Genomic DNA, 17705 nt, shown 5'->3' with positions numbered 1-17705 from the left:
AGACGAATTGGGCTGTTACAACCGTGAAACAGAACATGCAACATGAACGTGAACATAGCGATTGTAACAGCCCAAGATCAAGTGTTATCAATTCTCTTTGCATTGATTGGTCCAAATATGTAAGAGCTATGTCTTTCATTAATATAACGAAATGAATTCGTCAAAACTTTCTAGTTGTGAAACTGACTTACATCAAGCAACATCATATTAGATATTAACATGGATCAAAGTTTTGAATTAGAAATATCTTTTTATTGTGACTGTGCGATTTGTAAAGGCCATTACCATGATTTTAGTAATTCATACGAGAGTAATGCAGCAAATTTAGATATAGTGGAAAAGTAAATAGACGAAGATAATCTGGAAGAAATGAGGAAAAGAATCTTGGAAGAAATGGAGAGAAATTTACTCAGGGCAGGCTCATTAGTTTCTTCAGTGGAAGAGAGTGACCAATATCGCAAGAAACAATACAAACAAAGAACATCCTCTCCATTCCAAGGAATGTATCGCAAACGGAGGTTCGATATGGCAGAAACGGAAAAGGAAGATCGAAAGAAGAGACACAGAAAAGATGGATCTCCCTACAGGGATAGCTCATAGTCTTCAAGAAATAGGCGAAAAGACAGCTACGAGAGAACCAGGAAATATAAGGCTCCAAAATCCTTCTGGAGGAGCTAGCAGGTTTTATAAGAATTTTCTGCTTTAGATGCTGATATGCTTTTTACAGGATTGCAATTTGGAAAACTCTCGTTTTCTGAATATCAAAATTCCTTATTCCTTAAGCTAGTTATAAATTTTTTTGTTAGTTAGTATTTTAAATTATGCTTGTTTTTTTTAAGATGATCTTTTTGCCTCAAAATTTGGATATATATATATAGAGAGAAAAAGAACATCTTCCCAGTTCTTTTTTGGCACAGAAAAAGGCAATTTTAGCTAAACCAGGCGACATGAGCAAAGATAGCCTTTTCGTGATACCCCTGTTAGCTAAACAGATAATACTCGCTTCAAAGTAAGCGAGGGGGACTTGGGAGCTAGCTAAAACTACCAAAATATAAGGGAGTCTACCCCTTCCACAACCTTCGGTCTTCATTCTAAAATCTTAATATTCTCTAAAAATACATCCACTAAAATTCAATGGCCCATTTGTTTGATCGATCTCCTTTAAGCATTGTGAGAAAAAGTAAAACTTAAAAAGGAGGATTGAGTAAGGGAGACGTCCGCCTCATATGTAGAATAATTTCTACTTGTTTTAATTTTTAATACTGCTCCATACTTTTAAGTCGAAAGACTATTTTTTGATTTCCCACCCTTTGTGAAATCATGCCAAGAAATCCCACTTCATTCCCCTGGGAAGTTCTCCCCCCATGAACCCTCCCGCCTAAAAAACATGTACATTTCCAAATAACAAATACTATCAAACAGTTCGTGGTAACGAACTGTAGTAAGGAGCGACCCGGCTCAATAGTAACCAAAACTCTAAAAAATAGAATTTTGATACCAATAGCTACATCAAAAGAATCGCATTTTAATGTTGGTTTTAAATATATAAGTTTCATCAAGTTTAATCTTGCCCATCAAAAGTTACGAGCCTGAGAAAATTTGCGTTATTTTAGAAAATAGGGGAAAACACCCCCTAAAAGTCATAGAATCTTAACGAAAATCACACCATCAGATTCAGCGTATCAGAGAACCCTACTGTAGAAGTTTCGAGCTCCTATATACAAAAATGTGGAATTTTGCATTTTTTGCCAGAAGGCAGATCACGGACGCGTGTTTATTTGTTTTTTTTTTGTTTTTTTTTCCAGGGGTGATCGTATCGACCCAGTTGTCCTAGAATGTTGCAAGAGGGCTCATTCTAACGGAAATGAAAAGTTCTAGTTCCCTTTTTAAGTGACCAAAAAAATTGGAGGGCACCTAGGCCCCCTCCCACGCTAATTATTTTCCCAAAGTCAAAGGATCAAAATTCTGAGATGGCCATTTTATTCAACGTAGTCGAAAAACCTTATAACTATGTCTTTGGGGACGACTTACTCCCCCACAGTCCTCGTGGGAGGGGCAATAAGTTACAAACTTTGACCTGTGCTTACACATAGTAATGGTTATTGGGAAGTATACAGGCGTTTTCAGGAGGATTTTTTTGGTTGGGGGAGGGGTTGAGAAGAGGAGGATATGCAGGGGGAACTTTCCATCGAGAATTTGTCATGGGAGAAGAAAATTTCTATGAAGGGACAGCAGGATTTACTAGCATTATTAAAAAAAAAACAATTAAAAAATAAATGTGAAAAAGCTTTTTCAGCTGGAAGTAAGGAACAGCAATAAAACTTAAAACAAACAGAAATTATTACCCATATGAGGGGCTCACCTCCTTTTAATACCTCGCTCTTTACGCTAAAGTATTTTTAGTAATTTCAACTATTTATTCTACGGCTTTTGTGATTCAGGGGTAATTCTTAATGAATTGGGATAAAATTTAAGCTTTAGTGTAAAGAGCGAGGTACTGACGATGGGGCGAATCCCCTCATATATGTAATAAAAACATGAGAATACAAAAGTTCTTTACGTAAGCTAATTTATAAGTTACGTAAATCTTTTACCAATAAAAAGATTCGTAAAAAATTAAAAGTTCTAGTTGCCTTTTAAATTAACCAAATGATCGGAGGGCAACTAGGCTTCGTCCCCCGCTCTTTTTTCTCAAAATCATTCGATCAAAATTATGAGAAAGCCATTTAGCCAAAAAAAAAAAATAAAATTATGCAAATTTTGTTTTGATTATTCCTCTGCGGAGAGCCAAAATCAAAACATGCATTGATTCAAAAACGTTCAGAAATTAAATAAAAAAACAAGTTTTTTTTAACTGAAAGTAAGAAGCGACATTAAAACTTAAAACGCAGAGAAATTACTTCGTATATGAAAGAGGCTGCTTCCTCATCAACGCCCCGCTCTTTACGCTAAAGTTTTTTACTGTTTGAAGAAGAAGAATTGAGAGAAAGAGTCAAACTTTAGCGTAAAGAACGGGGCGCTGATGAGGAAGCAGCCTCTTTCATATACGAAGTAATTTCTGTGCGTTTTAAGTTTTAATGTCGCTTCTTACTTTCAGTTAAAAAAACTTGTTTTTTTTATTTAATAAACTGAAAGGGAGTAGTCAATCCGGACTAGTCCCAGTTAAAGATAGGAATGGGGCCACAATTAGTGATAAGGAAAAAGTTAAAGAAAGATGGGCGGAACATCTCGAGAATGTGCTTAACCAAGATACAGTTGCAAGAAAAGATATAGATGAAAATGAAAAAGTTTGTGATACCTTGGATGTGAAGGAAGATTTGTTTTGTTAGGAAGAATTAGCGACAGTACTAAAAATATTGAAAAATAATAAAGCTCCAGGTGCTGATAGTATGATAAATGAGTTTCTTAAATATGGTGGCTCTGAGGTTAGGAATAAGTCACTAAAGATTATGAATATGAATTTTGAAAAAGGGGAAGTACCTAATGATTTTAGGAAAACCTTAATTAAACCACGTATAAGAAAGGTGACAAGAGTGAGTGTCATAATTATCGAGGCATTAGTCTGGTCTCTGTAGGTAGCAAATTACTTAGTAATATGATACTTTTTAGACTGAGAGATGCTGTAGACAAAGTTTTAAGGGAAGAACAGTGCGGTTTTAGAAAAGGTAGAGGATATGCCGACCAAGTTTTCACTCTTAGGTTAATAATTTAGAAGTCTCTTCGTTGTCAAACACCTTTGGTCCCTCAGTTTTATTGATTATGAGTAAGCTTTCGATTCTGTTGATAGAAGACCGTTAGCATAGGTCTTATCCTTATATAGTATACCCAAAAAATATATTAAAGTGATTTGTGCTATGTACGAGAATAATACTGCTGCGGTTAAGGTAGGAAATGAGGTTAGCAACTGGTTTTGTATTAAATCAGGAGTTAAGCAGGGTTGTGTTCTATCCCCCTTTATGTAGATCATTTTGATGGATTTCGTCTTAAGGAGCACAGGAAAGGCATTTGGAGACCACCATCAAATGGGGAGGAAAAAAGAAGCTAGAATTTTTAATTTTCAATCAAATAAGCTTCCTTCAAAGTTTATATGACCGCCACTTCCATAAAAACCTGATATACTCCTGAGATCTTACAAAACCTTACACCTGGCTTTGGGGATTGTGTCACCCCGAAGGCATTATTGTATTATCTTTGGATTATTTTGAACAAAATGGCTATCGCAAAATTAGATTGAATCCATTGGGGCAAAGAGATTTTAGGATGCGGGGGGGGGGCTATTTGCCCTCTGATCATTTTTGACTCTTTACAAGGGAAATAAAACTTTCAATTCCAATAAAATGAGGCTCCTCCAACCTTTTCCATAAAAAACTTATATACCCCCGGAGCATAGCTGACAGCCCTTGCACAATGGATCTGGGGTTTGTATCAACCCTGAAGAAATTGTTACATGATCTTTTGACTATTTTGAGCCGAATGGCTACCTTAAATTTTCGATTGGATGTATTTGAGAAAAAGCGGTCGTGAGGCGGGGGGAGGGGGTGTTGCTCAGATCATTTTTTGGCTCTTAAAGTGGGGAACTCAAACTTTTGATTTTAAGTCAAATGTACCTCCTCCATTAAATCTTCCATTAAATCCTTCCCCTCAAACCCTTCCATTAAATCTTACATGCCCCAGGGGAACAACTTACTGTCCTTGACCCCGGGCTCTGCAGGGATATGTTTAACCCAAAGGCATTGTTATTTGATGCAAGGACTGTTTTGAACAAAATGGCAATCTAAAAATCTCAATCGATTTAATTTTAGAAAAAAGGACGTGGTGGGAGGGGGCGAGTTGCCCTCCGATGACCTTTGACTCTTAAAATGGAGCTAGAACTTTCAATTTCTAATCAAATGAGTTCCCTTCGAAGATCATACTTCACCCATTCCATGAAAACCTTTTATGCCCCGGTGCATAGCTTACAATACTTTCTCTCGGGCTTGGAGGGGGGGGGGTGTCGACCCCTAAGTTTTTCTAAATGATCTTTGAACTATACTGAACCAAATGGGTGTCTCAAAATTTTGATCGGATGCAATTGGGGAAAAGTGTGCGTGGTGAGGGGGCTACTTGCCCTTTGGTCCTTCTTTACTCTTATAAAGGAACTGAAACTTTCAATTTACAATCGAATGAGCCCCCTCCGTAGTTTCTACGACCACCCTTTCCATAAAAACATATGCCCCAGGGTATAACTCACAACACTTCTTCCCTAGTTCTGGAGGTTGTGTCGACCCTGGATTTTTCTTTATCTGATCTTTGAACTATTTTGAGCAAAATGAATATATCAAAATTTTGATCAGATGTATTTAGGAAAAGAGAGGGTGGGGGCCTAATTGCCCTCCGATCACTTTTTACTCTTAAAAATATAAGTAAAACTTCCAAGTTGCAATAAGTTGAGCCCCCTCCGAAGTTTATACGACCACCCCTTTCAGGAGAACCTTGTATACCCCGGGGCAAAACTTTCAACACGTGCCTCCTAATTCTAGGGGGGGGTTTATAACCTTGGAGTTTGGTTATCATATCTTTGAACTATTTTAAATAAAACGGCTATCTCAAAATTTTAATCGGGCACATTTGGGAAAAAGAGGGAGTGTGGGGGTTGGTTGCCGTCCAATCCCTTTTCACTCTTAGAAAGAGCAGTAGAACTTACGATTCCCAAGCAAATGAGCCACCTCTGAAGTTTATACAACCACCCCTTCCACAAAGTCCTTAGATATTCCCAGGGCATAACTTTGAACACATACTCCGAGGCTCTGAGGGGTGTTGCGTCGATACTGTTGTTTTTGTTATCTGATCTCTGAACTATTTTGGACAAAATGACTATCTCAAAATTTCGACGGATATATTTGGGGAGAAGAGTGCATCGGGGGAGGGGTCTAATAGCCCTCTGATCACCTTCAACTCTTAAAGAGGACACTAAACCTTCCCTTTTCCAATCGAATGAGCCCCTTCCGAAATTTATACGACCACTCCTTCCGTAAGAAGTGCTGGGAACAATGATAATAGTAAAAGGTTTAACCCCTAGGGCCTTTACTATAGGCAACACTATAGCGTTGCCTCTGAAAGTCCCTAAGCTAAAAATTAAAAACTCCCAACACCCCTTTCTGTACTTCCAAAAATCCGGTTAATTAACTTCCAGTCCCTGGAATAGGGGTAATAATGTCTTATTAGCTCTGATCTATTGCTCACATGGTTTCCATGTAAACTAATTTAAGTAAATAACCCAGTGAGAAATAAAAGGGAGTGGTTGAAACTTTACTGGCTCACTGTCATTTTTATCCAGCTACAGAATAGTCTTGTCTATAAAACTGAGACTAGAGAGACTTCCTGATAAAAGAATAATAGCTCATGGAAATTGGATATAAGTAGTCGCTGAGAGATAGGGAAGAAAAGAGGGGATAGCCCAAATTAAAATTAGTTTCAATGATGCCTTGTAGAAACTTTGGAACACTGATAAAATAATTTTATAAGAGAGCCTTATGATTGTATTGGAAAGATCAAAAAAATTTTTGATTACATTTCTGGCTAACAACTAAGTGTTTTACTTGAATTTTATGCTGTATGCGTGTTTTTTTAATGTATTTGGAATGTTGATTCGGATATTAATTTGAATTTTAATTTGGATGGTTGATATGATTGAGGGTGGTAGGGAGTAAGAGTCTTAGGGAGGTGGGGTAGTAGGGAGGAGGGGTGGAAGAGGTTAGTAATTCTGATGCATCGTGAAAATGATGTAGTTGAACGAACATGGTTTATTGTTTAGCTCTTTTGTTTCTTATTTATTTTATTTTCTTTTTATCAGTCATTCTTGCATTAGAGATAACAAAACTGGCTAGTACCTTATGCTCCATGTTAGCAAAAACGTCGGGTTTTTCAAAAGTGCGACGTTTGTGTTTGGAAAATGTATTTTTCTGTTTGTGAATAAAGAAACCTAAACTAAACCCTCAAGCTTATTTTATGGGTTGTATATTATCAATAGAAACGACGTGGTCTCATGTTCCTCGAGCTAAGATTCGACAATGGATTCACAATAAGGATGTTGGCCAACTTCAACAGATGGTATTGCAAAATCAAGGGAGTAGACTTTTGGGTGAAACTGCTTCATCAGCAGCTGTCAGGCAATTTATTCAGTCGATTCCAGGCATAATGGTATGAATTTTTTCTGATAGATAATTTTTGATTGACAGCATTTTCTTTATGTATATAACTAAAATGAACTGAAAAATGGGCTGAAACTTTAATTAGACAGTTATTTTAGCAAGATAAAAATAAAGAATTATTTTGTTCGAGTAACATTATCTGTATTTGTCTATTTCTTCCTTTTTGTTCGTTTTTCTTTTTTTCTGCTTTTTGCTTTTTTTTTCTTTCAAAATTTTTCACGTAACATTTGTGTTTTTCATTTTATATGTATATGTTATTTTGTTGAAGATAATTTTTGTTTTCTACCTATTTTCCCCGTTGATAAAGATTTCAAGATATGCAGCTGGAATATTCATACTTATTTTTATTTTAACGAAAGTTCTTTTGCTTTTAGCTGGAAAGTTCATTATATTATTAAAAGTTTTTTTCATCCTTCTATATATTCATTTTATTTTAATAATATATTTTCTGACATTCACCGGTCTTAATGTTGCATAACATTAACCATACATAGCATATATAAACCGGTATTATATGTGGACATTCAGTGGTGAATGTCTGAAATACCTTTTTTTCTCATTGAAACTTCAGTTTAATGCAAAGTTGGGTAATGACAGGTCAAATTATATTTGCTTGGGTTTTAATGCATTTCTGATATTTATAACCAAATTTAACCTAAACTAACCTAACTACAACTTCTACTATCATATCTTACATAAGACTGAAAAGGCTGATTGGCAAAGCTAATTAAATTCCAAGCAGAGAAGAAGAAATTTCGGATATTGACTGGTGAATGTCAAGATTAACTGGACTTCCGACATTCATGGTGACATAAACTATCTTTATAAACGAGAAAAAATTAAGTTATATTAAGCTTCACGAAGAAAACATCAACATACAACAAGTTACACAAACAAAAATCAACGTGCAATAAGTTCTAGGAAAAAAGCCGGTTTCGTGGGGAGAAAATCCAGGAATTATACAGTTTTCTTGAAGTGAAAAATCAACATAACAGAAGTTTCATGAAGAAGAAATGAAAATATGACAAGTTTCTCGAAAACATAAATCAACATGCATTAAGTTCCTTGAAGAAATATTCCGCGTACATTAACTGTCACGAACCAAAAAATTCAACATGCAACATGTTTCAAGAAGAATACATAAATAAAAAACAAATTTCACGGAGAAAAAATCAAAATACATTACGTTTCAAGAAGGAAAAAATCAGTATAAATTACAATTCACGAGCAAAAACTCAGTATGTAATAAAGTTCACGAGCAAAAAAAAAAAATACAACATATTTCACGACAAAAAAGAGATACAATATGTTTTATGAAGAAGAAAAATCAACATGCAACAAGTTTCACGAGCAAAAAATCCACACACAGCAAGTTTCACAAAGAAAAAAAAATCAACATGCAGCAAGTTTCACGAAGAAAAAATTTTTGTAGAGTAATTTTCATAAGGATAAAAGTAACATACAATAAGTTTCACGAAGAAAACAAAATCAACATACGACAAGTTTCAATTTAAAAAAATCAACAAGCAAAAAGTTTCATGAAGAAAAACTCAATACACAACAAGTCTTATGAAGAAGAACTAAAAATACAACAGGTTTTTTGGAATAATAAGACAAACATATTACAAGTTTCACGAAGAAAAATGAACCTACAACAAGTTTCACGAAAAAAACATAAACATTATGTTTCACGAACGATAAATCAGCATGCAACAATTTTCATGAACAAAAGGCCACCATGTAAGATTTTTCACGAAAAAATTATTAAGATAAATTAAGTTACGTGAAATAAAAAATCAACATATAACAAGCCTCACGAGGGAAAAATAAAGATACAGCAAGCTTCACGAGGAAAAAATTAGCTTGTAACAGGTTTCACGAAGAAATAATCATCATACAAAATGTTTCATGAACAAAAATCAACATACAACTGTTTCCAGGAAGAGAAAAAAAACGCTTAACGTACAACAAGTTTCACGAAGAAAAAATCAACTTAAAAAACCTTTTTTGAATATAAAATAATAAGACACAGAATATCCCGCAGTGCATGGCCACAAAAAAATACAAAAAATACAAAGACATAGAAATACGATAAACAATAGACAAATACAATTAAAGTATTCAACTTAAACTTTTGCTCAAAACGATTAAAGCACAGAAAATATGAGAACATTAATACAAACAAACAAAGAAAGTCATTACGTAACACTCTCTCGATGGACTATACCTACACCAACAAACTGCTCCAGATTCTTGATATTAATAAAACACAAATTTCGCAGCAATTTGAACCCCCCACCCATCCACCCCAGAAATGTTATTCTGCTTCGTAAAATGTAAAAAATTGATATAAAATTTTTCTATGTGTTTTTGAGGGTTTTTAACGTTTAGACCCCCCCCCCGAAAAAATCAATATAGAATAAGCAAATGTTGTAGGTACTACGTGACTAGCGTAACTGGACAGGATCCGCTCTCTTTGGGGGAGTTAGGGGGATCCAGTGCTTTGGTGAGTTCGGTGCTTCTGGACGTGCTAGGACGATGAAAATTGGTAGGCCTGTCAGGAGCCTCCACAAATTATCTTGATAAAGTCGTTTTCCCTTTTCGATCATCTGGGGGCTGAAGGGAGAGGAAAATTTGAAAAAAAATGAGGTAGTCTTAACTTACGAGTGGGTGATCCAATCTTAATGAATTTTGATATTTAGAAGGACCTTGTGTCTCAGAGCTCTTATTTAAATCCCGACCGGCATTAAGTCTCTGATTTTCCTTTTAAATCAATCTATTGATTCTTAAAATTTTGCTACAGCTCATGCCATATGATTTGTAAGCTCTTGCTAATTATTGAAGACGATTTGCGGAGGTTCTTGCTGAAATATCTGCTCTGTTTAGTCACATATCGTTGTTCTTTCAGAAAAAAGTATTTTATTCGTTACAGAAAATGATTCAAACTATCCATAGTGCAGCTATTGGTGGTGACTTGGCCTACTTTCTTAGAGAAAGTTTTTCCAGTGACATTCTTGAAAGCCGTGATAGATTTGGAAGAACTGTTCTTCATAAGGTATGTTGCCATATTACTCAATTTTAGGTGCTTAAATTGTCTTTTTGGATACAAAGACAATGCCATAGTCCCTACGACATTTTAATGTTATGGAATTATAATATATTTTAATAAAGTAGCGTCCATAGTTATACTAATTCTAATAAAAAAATATAGTTAGTAAAATAGCCGAAAAATACAAATCATTTGGTTTGATCAAATATTCATTGCCATGAACAATAAGCAAAGAACGAAGAGTAAGTAAGACTGATATTTGTAATAGTTTCCTTAAAACGGATTTTTGCGGACTAGTACTGACGATTTTAGTAAAAAGAAAATAATAAAAAAAATTGCTGAAAAAATTTGCTTGCTATAAAACGTACTAGAAGAAATAAACTTATGAGCCAAAACGAGAATTGGGGTTTTGGGGAAGCCGGCAAGCAATGTGGTTGATCTAAGATAATTCAAAAGAAAGCCGTAGCCTTGATATTATTTATATTCTAGGAAACAGCAAACATATCTTTTGCTTCCTCCGTTTTTGATCTTCTTGATTCAGTTCATATTTTGGCCTTTTTATTTCTTCCTCGAAATTCTGAAATTTTTTGATATTTCTCTTGTCACCCTGGGCTGCAATCCGTCTACGGAAAAATTCATATTTCTCTGGCTTTTAAAAAGGATATTTTACGGGGGGGATTTTTAGCGAGGATGGAACTGTCTGGAGGGAAATTTAACGGGGTTGAGGTGGATTTTACGTGAGAAGAAATTTCCACGGTGGATGTTCCCGTGAGGGAGAGGAGGGGAATATTCCATAGAGAACTGACACTCATTCAGATTATTCAGTAATTCAGATTACTGGCATCATTTGAAAAATGATCAGAAATTAAATAAAAAACACAAATTTTTTATTTGAAAGTAAGGAGCAACATTAAAACTCAAAATCTCAAAATCGACTGCCGTCGAAAAAAAATCTATCAGTATCTATCAAAATCTATCTAACGTCATCACTTAGAAAGGAGCAAAGGATAAACTCTAATTTCTTTAGCAATGAGAGAACTTTTAAACTTTAAGAGGTACATATGATACCATTTCTTTATCGACCTGTTTTCGGTTTCAGTGTGTACCTTACTACTTAAGTTGTTAACCCCTTTAAACTCTGAAACTGGCATATCTGATGAACGAATTTTTCTACCAAAACATGGATGACGTATACTTTGATCCGCTCATCAAGAGCTATCGACTGCCGTCAAAAAAAATCTATCGGTCTTACTTCGAAAGTTGACTTTGGTGCTGTAGGCCAGGTTTCTAACGTCATGACTTCGAAAGGAGCAAAGCATAAACTCTAATTTCTTTAGCAATGAGAGAACTTTTCAAACAGTTCGTGGTAACGAACTGTAGTAAGCAGCGACCCGGCTCAATAGTAACCAAAACTCTAAAGAATTGAATTTTGATATCAATAGCTACATCAAAAGAATCGCATTTTAATGCTGATTTTAAATATATAAGTTTCATCAAGTTTAGTCCTACCCATCAAAAGTTACGAGCCTGAGAAAATTTGCCTTATTTATGAAAATAGGGGGAAACACCCCCTAAAAGTCGTAGGATCTTACCGAAAATGACACCATCAAATTCAGCGTATCAGAGAACCCTACTGTAGAAGTTTCAAGCTCCTATCTACAAAAATGTGGAATTTTGTATTTTTTGCCAGAAGACAAATCACGGGTGCGTGTTTATTTGTTTGTTTTTTTTTTTGTTTTTTTTTTTTTTTTTCCCAGGGGTCATCGTATCGACCAAGTGGTCCTAGAATGTCGCAAGAGGGCTCATTCTAACGGAAATGAAAAGTTCTAGTGCCCTTTTTAAGTGACCAAAAAATTTGGAGGGCATCTAGGCCCCCTCCCACGCTCATTTTTTCCCAAAGTCAACGGATCAAAATTTTGAGATTGCCATTTTGTTCAGCATAGTCGAAAACCATAATAACTATGTCTTTGGGGATGACCTACTCCCCCACAATCCCTGGGGGAGGGGCTGCAAGTTAAAAACTTTGACCAGTGTTTACATATAGTAATGGTTATTGGGAAGTGTACAGACGTTTTCAGGGGGATTTTATTTTATTTGGGGGTGGGGCTGAGGAGAGGAGGCTATGTTGGAGGATCTCTCCTTGGAGGAATCTGTCATGGGGGAAGAAAAATTCATTGAAAAGGGCGCAGGATTCTCTAGCATTACTATAAGAAAACAATGAAAAATAAACATGAAAACGTTTTTTCAAATGAAAGGAAGAAGTAGCATTGAAACTTAAAACGAACAGAGATTATTACGCATATGAGGGGTTCTAAAAATACTTTAGCATAAAGAGCGAGGTATTTAGGAGGAGATAAATACCTTGCTCTTTATGCTAAAGTATTTTTAGTAATTTCAACTATTTATTCTATGGCCTTTCTGATTCAGGGGTCATTCTTAAAGAATTGGGACAAAACTTACGATTTAGTGTAAAGAGCGAGGTATTAACGAGGGTACAAACCCCCTCGTATACATAATAAAAATATAAGGTTATGAAAGTTTGTTACGTAAGTTAATTCTTAAGTTACGCATATTTTTTACTAATAAAAACGTTCGTTAAAATTAAAATTTCTAGTTGCCTTTTTAAGTAACCGAAAAATTACAGGGCAACTAGGCCTCCTTCCTCACCCCTTATTTCTCAAAATCATCTGATCAAAACTAAGAGAAAGCCATTGAGCCAAAAAAAGGAATTAATATGCAAATTTCATTTTAATAATTTATGTGCGGAGAGCCAAAACCAAACATGCATTAATTCAAAAACGTTCAGAAATTAAATAAAAAAAAACTAATTTTTTTAGCTGAAAGTAAGGAGCGACATTAAAACTTAAAACGAACAGAAATTACTCCGTATATGAAATGGGTTGTCCCCTCCACAATCCCTCGCTCTTTACGCTAAAGTTTGACTTTTTGCCACAATTCTACTTTTAAAAACAATTAAAAGCTTTAGCGTAAAGAGCGAGGGATTGCGGAGGGGACAACCCATTTCATATACGGAGTAATTTCTGTTCGTTTTAAGTTTTAGTGTCGCTCCTTACTTTCAGCTAAAAAAATTAGTTTTTTTTTATTTAAAATTTAAGAGGCATATCTGATACCATTTCTGTACCGCAATTTCAAGTGCGAAAAACTGAATGATAATCTCAGCTGAAATCACGAACAGAAATGGGTAGAAATAATAGATGGTGGCACTTTCGGTTTCCACTTTTTGTTTCTGTAAATTTTTCTATTTATCACTCAAAGAATATATATTGGCTGTGGGGCCGGGTAACTGTCTCGTATATTTAAAACTTAAAGATTTTAGTCCATCTTCAATTTGAAACTGATGCCTGCCTGCTTGCCTGCTAGAACGGAGCTTTCCACTCGAAACCAGAAACGTGGTTTGATGAAACGAAAGCTTGACTGCATAACTTCAGATAGTTCTCTCTGACATAGGTTATAAAACTCCAAATCACTTCACACACTATAGGCTCTGGCTCAGGGATAAGCGAACACCATCCTTTTTGGCCCCAGGCAAGAGTTCTACGAAGCTTTCCAAAATGCAAAATCATATTCATCAATCCGGGCTAAGATCCACACTTTCTGTAAAAACCACAGAGGTTAGACCCTTACCACTTTCTCGTAATAAGCTGAAATTGGGGTGCTAGGAACAAAAAAAAACAAAAAAAAAAAAAACACGAAAAAACCAAAGTATTGCTCTCGCAACACAACTAACACTACCGCAGTCAATTTACCGTTTCTGAAACTGGGAAGCTTTATAGATGTTTTTTATTAATTTTAAATCGATTGTCCGTGCTGACTACCTATTTTCCTTCTTTATTGTTTATCTGTTATTTCTTAAGGTGTTCAAAAGTTCTCAGGCTCGTAACTTTTATTGAGTGGCTTAAAAATTAACGAATTATATATATTTGGAATCAACTTAAAAAGTCAGATCTTTTACGTAACGTTATTGAAACTTTTTTTTTAGAGTTCTGGTTACTAATTGAACGATTCGCTTTTTACTTCCAGTTCTTTCCCACAAAGTGTTTAGTGTATAAGAAATAAACTTAAAATCCGATATCTGGTAACAAATCCACCTTTTGTGCTGGTCAGCATATGAATATAATTTTTTATGCTACAATTTTTTTTTTGTAATATGAAGGGTGCTATCACGCTGCAGCATCTATATTTAGGCTCAATCCCAAGCCATCAGGCACATCCCCCAGCGTACACAATGATCCACCAGTCCTCTTCCAAAATAGCTGATGCAAAATTATGGGAAATTATGCAACTGTTTATAATTTTATTTAATATCAACCGAAACAACTTTTTTTAAATAAAGCTTGAAAATGAATGTCTATACTAACCGTCTGTTTAATACGGACCATGTGACTCTTTAAGGAACACCGGTCATTTTATCGTCTCTGAAGCTAGAACCTCAATATACGGTTTTTCGATAGTTGGAAATCGATCGGCAACTTGTGAGTCAGTAATCGTGTGAATTTGATATTTTATGCCACAGAGAAAACATGTATAAGAAATGCGAAATATGAAAAAAAAAATATTTCGTTGTGTGACTTGAAACTTGATTAGTTCTATATCCGATTTCTTATACATGTATTTTATCAATTTTTTTTAGAGTTTCATTTGATATTAGCTCGTGTCGCTTTTTACTTAAATTTTGTGCCCACGAGCTGTTTGGTTGCAGCTTTGTAACTCTGGGATTAAGATTTTATTTTCCAATAAATGTGCCCTTTGGTTTCTGGGACGCTACGAAAGAAACAATGAATTGATGATCTCTAGGCCTTTCCAATTGCTTAACCTTGTTTCTGTTAAGAATCAAGATCACGATTCAGAATCAAAGAATATCAGTAATGTTTTTGCGTTGGGATACAATCTAGACGCAATTGTCTATAAAAAGAAAAAAAAATTGTCAATTGAATGATGCAAACTTTAACGCAGAATTATTACAGTTGGATAGCATTATTATTATTAAAAGAATATTATTTTGGTGGAGCTTGGGAGCTCGGAACCGGAATTCTGACAGAAATCTAAAAAACATATCAAAGTAGAAAATACTTGGGAACACATCAGGGTCGACACAGGCTTTTCAAAGCAAACTCTTCTCATTTCAGTTTGCCACGTCTGAAGCACAAGCGAACATGAATCATTCCTATGTCTTAGCTTTTCTTTATTAGTTAATACGCAGTGAGAGTCGGATGTTTGGGAATTCTAGGCTCTGTTGACCTAGGGGGAGAAAACAGAGGCAAAATTCTCTGTAATTCCTTTAAACTTCTAACCTTCAAACTGCTAACGCTATACAGACTCAACTGGCTACTTAATCAGCTTTCATTTTCAACTGCAGAGTAGTATAGTTAGCGGAAGCAGACTTCAGAATGTTTTTACCTTATTACTGAACGTAATTCTTAAATATTTCCAATGTCACTTGTAATTAAATTATTCCAAATAGCCTACTTATGTCTGAGTCTATTTTTGGTGTTGGAACATTTGCAAGATTAAGAATTGGATGAGAGATAGTCCTGAAGGTCGTCTCCTTCTATCCCCTGTGAATATGTCGTGCTTTTCATATGTCTTCTTTTTGTTTTAAGGCAATCAGTCTTGGATATGAAGATTTAGCCCGGCATCTGATTATCTACTCCCGCAATCTGATCAATTTTCAGGATTCTGACGGTCGCACTCCTTCTCATTTCTGTGGACTTCTGAGCACTAGAGAAAAACGTCGCTCTATGCTTGAAACACTCGCTCAGAGCGGAGCAGATTTGGATATTCTCGACAAGGTATGTTTCAAGTAATTCCATACATTTTGCAATACTTATGTACGTCAATCGACAAAAACAATATCTTTTTAGAATCATACGAAGCTCCAATGGCAAACAACTTTGTGTCATCAGGAGTGTTCCTGTGACGTGTCACATTGGGTCACAATTTTTAAAACACAATTTTATGGGGGTTTTTATTCTCTAATATTTCCGATAATTAGATATTCTCGGCAAGATATGTACCAAAGCATTACATAGATTTCCGAATACCAATGCATGTCAATCGACTATCTGAAAGTGGTTTGTGTAGGCGTTTTGTACTATATGAAAGCCCAGTGAAAAACTGCTTTGGGTGATCAGCGGGTGCTCCTGTCGCCTACCACATAGTATCGCAACACAAAACAATGATTTTTTTTCAAGGGTTTTTATTTTGTATTATGACGGAGGGATGTTAAGTACTTTATGAACTGAGGCACGGGGAAAATAGTTTACAATTCTTTTCTGAGGGTAGTAAAAATTGACCTTAACAATAGCATTTATTGCACATGTTGAGTAACAATAGTACATCAGTTTGAAAGTTTGTCATAATTTGTGGAGTTAATGGGCTTGGATTCTATTTCACACGGTATATTTAGATTGTATCATTAAATAAATTTGTATTTTAGTGAAGTTATTTAATATTTCTAACATCCAAATTTTCATTCAGGAGAGTGAGGGGAACTTATCAAAAGCCTTTCCCCTGGGGTGTCAGGGTTGGAGAAGTACCGGAAGAATGTTTGTGGGGGGAATAAAAGGATTTTTACCTATATTTTAAGACAGACTCGAGCTGCATTTTGAGTCGGAATAGCATCTGTTTATGTTTTTAGGAGATATTATCTTTTTGCCACTTACTTTTGAAACCAATTTACTAGTTGGTAAATATTATCAGGAGGGAGTCTTCAAACCTGAAACTCCTTAAGGATACACCCCTGGCTTAATGCCTTTTGGTGAACTTCTGAATACTTACAGTATTTCACAAAAACATAGGATACTTTTTCGCTTTTGTAAACAAATCGCCACAGCAACAAGCCACCTAAGGCCAACAAAGCTGCGCATACTCCCCCTTCATCCCAAACTGTTAAAAGCTTCTTTTTTTGCTCACTCCCACATAGTTCTGATTTTCTTTAAATCCTTTCTTATGACCACTGACCCCCTAAATCGAAAACGACATGCTTGTTTGGTCGAGATGAATGGTCAATAAGCAAACTCATTGAAAATCTGTTATCGTTTATTCGTAGAACTTATTCTAGCGATCTTAACCTTTCGTTCAATAAATCCCAAGAAAGTGGGATTGAACCACTTTTTTCACACATCTGTACTGTTTGATATACGGTCAGTGAAATGAGTGTCAAAGATCAATCCCTAGACAGTTCCTTTGGGAATCATTTAAAAAACTTCTCAGCTTTTCGAGGCGCCAGCATTCCAGAGCTTTGCTTAACCAATGTCATCACCGTGGCTTCCAATATTCTAATCCTAATTTGTAGACTTACTTTCCTTTTCTTGAGAGCATAGTAAATTTTAAAAGACACTCTTTGAGAGTATAATAATAAAATTTATAAATCTATATATATAAAAATAAGTTGTCTGTCTGTGGATGTGTGGATGGATGTGTGGATGGATGTGTCAGGTGACGTC

The 17705-nt window shown here is 35.4% G+C and overlaps 1 protein-coding gene across 1 annotated transcript in view; it reads left to right on the top strand.

Moving 5' to 3' along the window:
• Positions 1 to 17705, top strand: part of LOC136027732 (uncharacterized) — a 79779-nt gene that overhangs the window by 22289 nt on the left and 39785 nt on the right. The window contains exons 2-4 of the mRNA XM_065705187.1: positions 7010 to 7179; positions 10123 to 10245; positions 15861 to 16049. Coding sequence (XP_065561259.1) covers positions 7010 to 7179; positions 10123 to 10245; positions 15861 to 16049 — 482 coding nt within the window. The remainder of the gene's footprint in view (positions 1 to 7009; positions 7180 to 10122; positions 10246 to 15860; positions 16050 to 17705) is intronic.

This window comes from Artemia franciscana, chromosome 5 (genome assembly GCF_032884065.1).
Source record: "Artemia franciscana chromosome 5, ASM3288406v1, whole genome shotgun sequence".
In the NCBI taxonomy this organism is placed as follows: domain Eukaryota; kingdom Metazoa; phylum Arthropoda; class Branchiopoda; order Anostraca; family Artemiidae; genus Artemia; species Artemia franciscana.
Note: the sequence above shows the minus strand (reverse complement) of the source record. Positions and strands in the feature narration are given on the sequence as shown.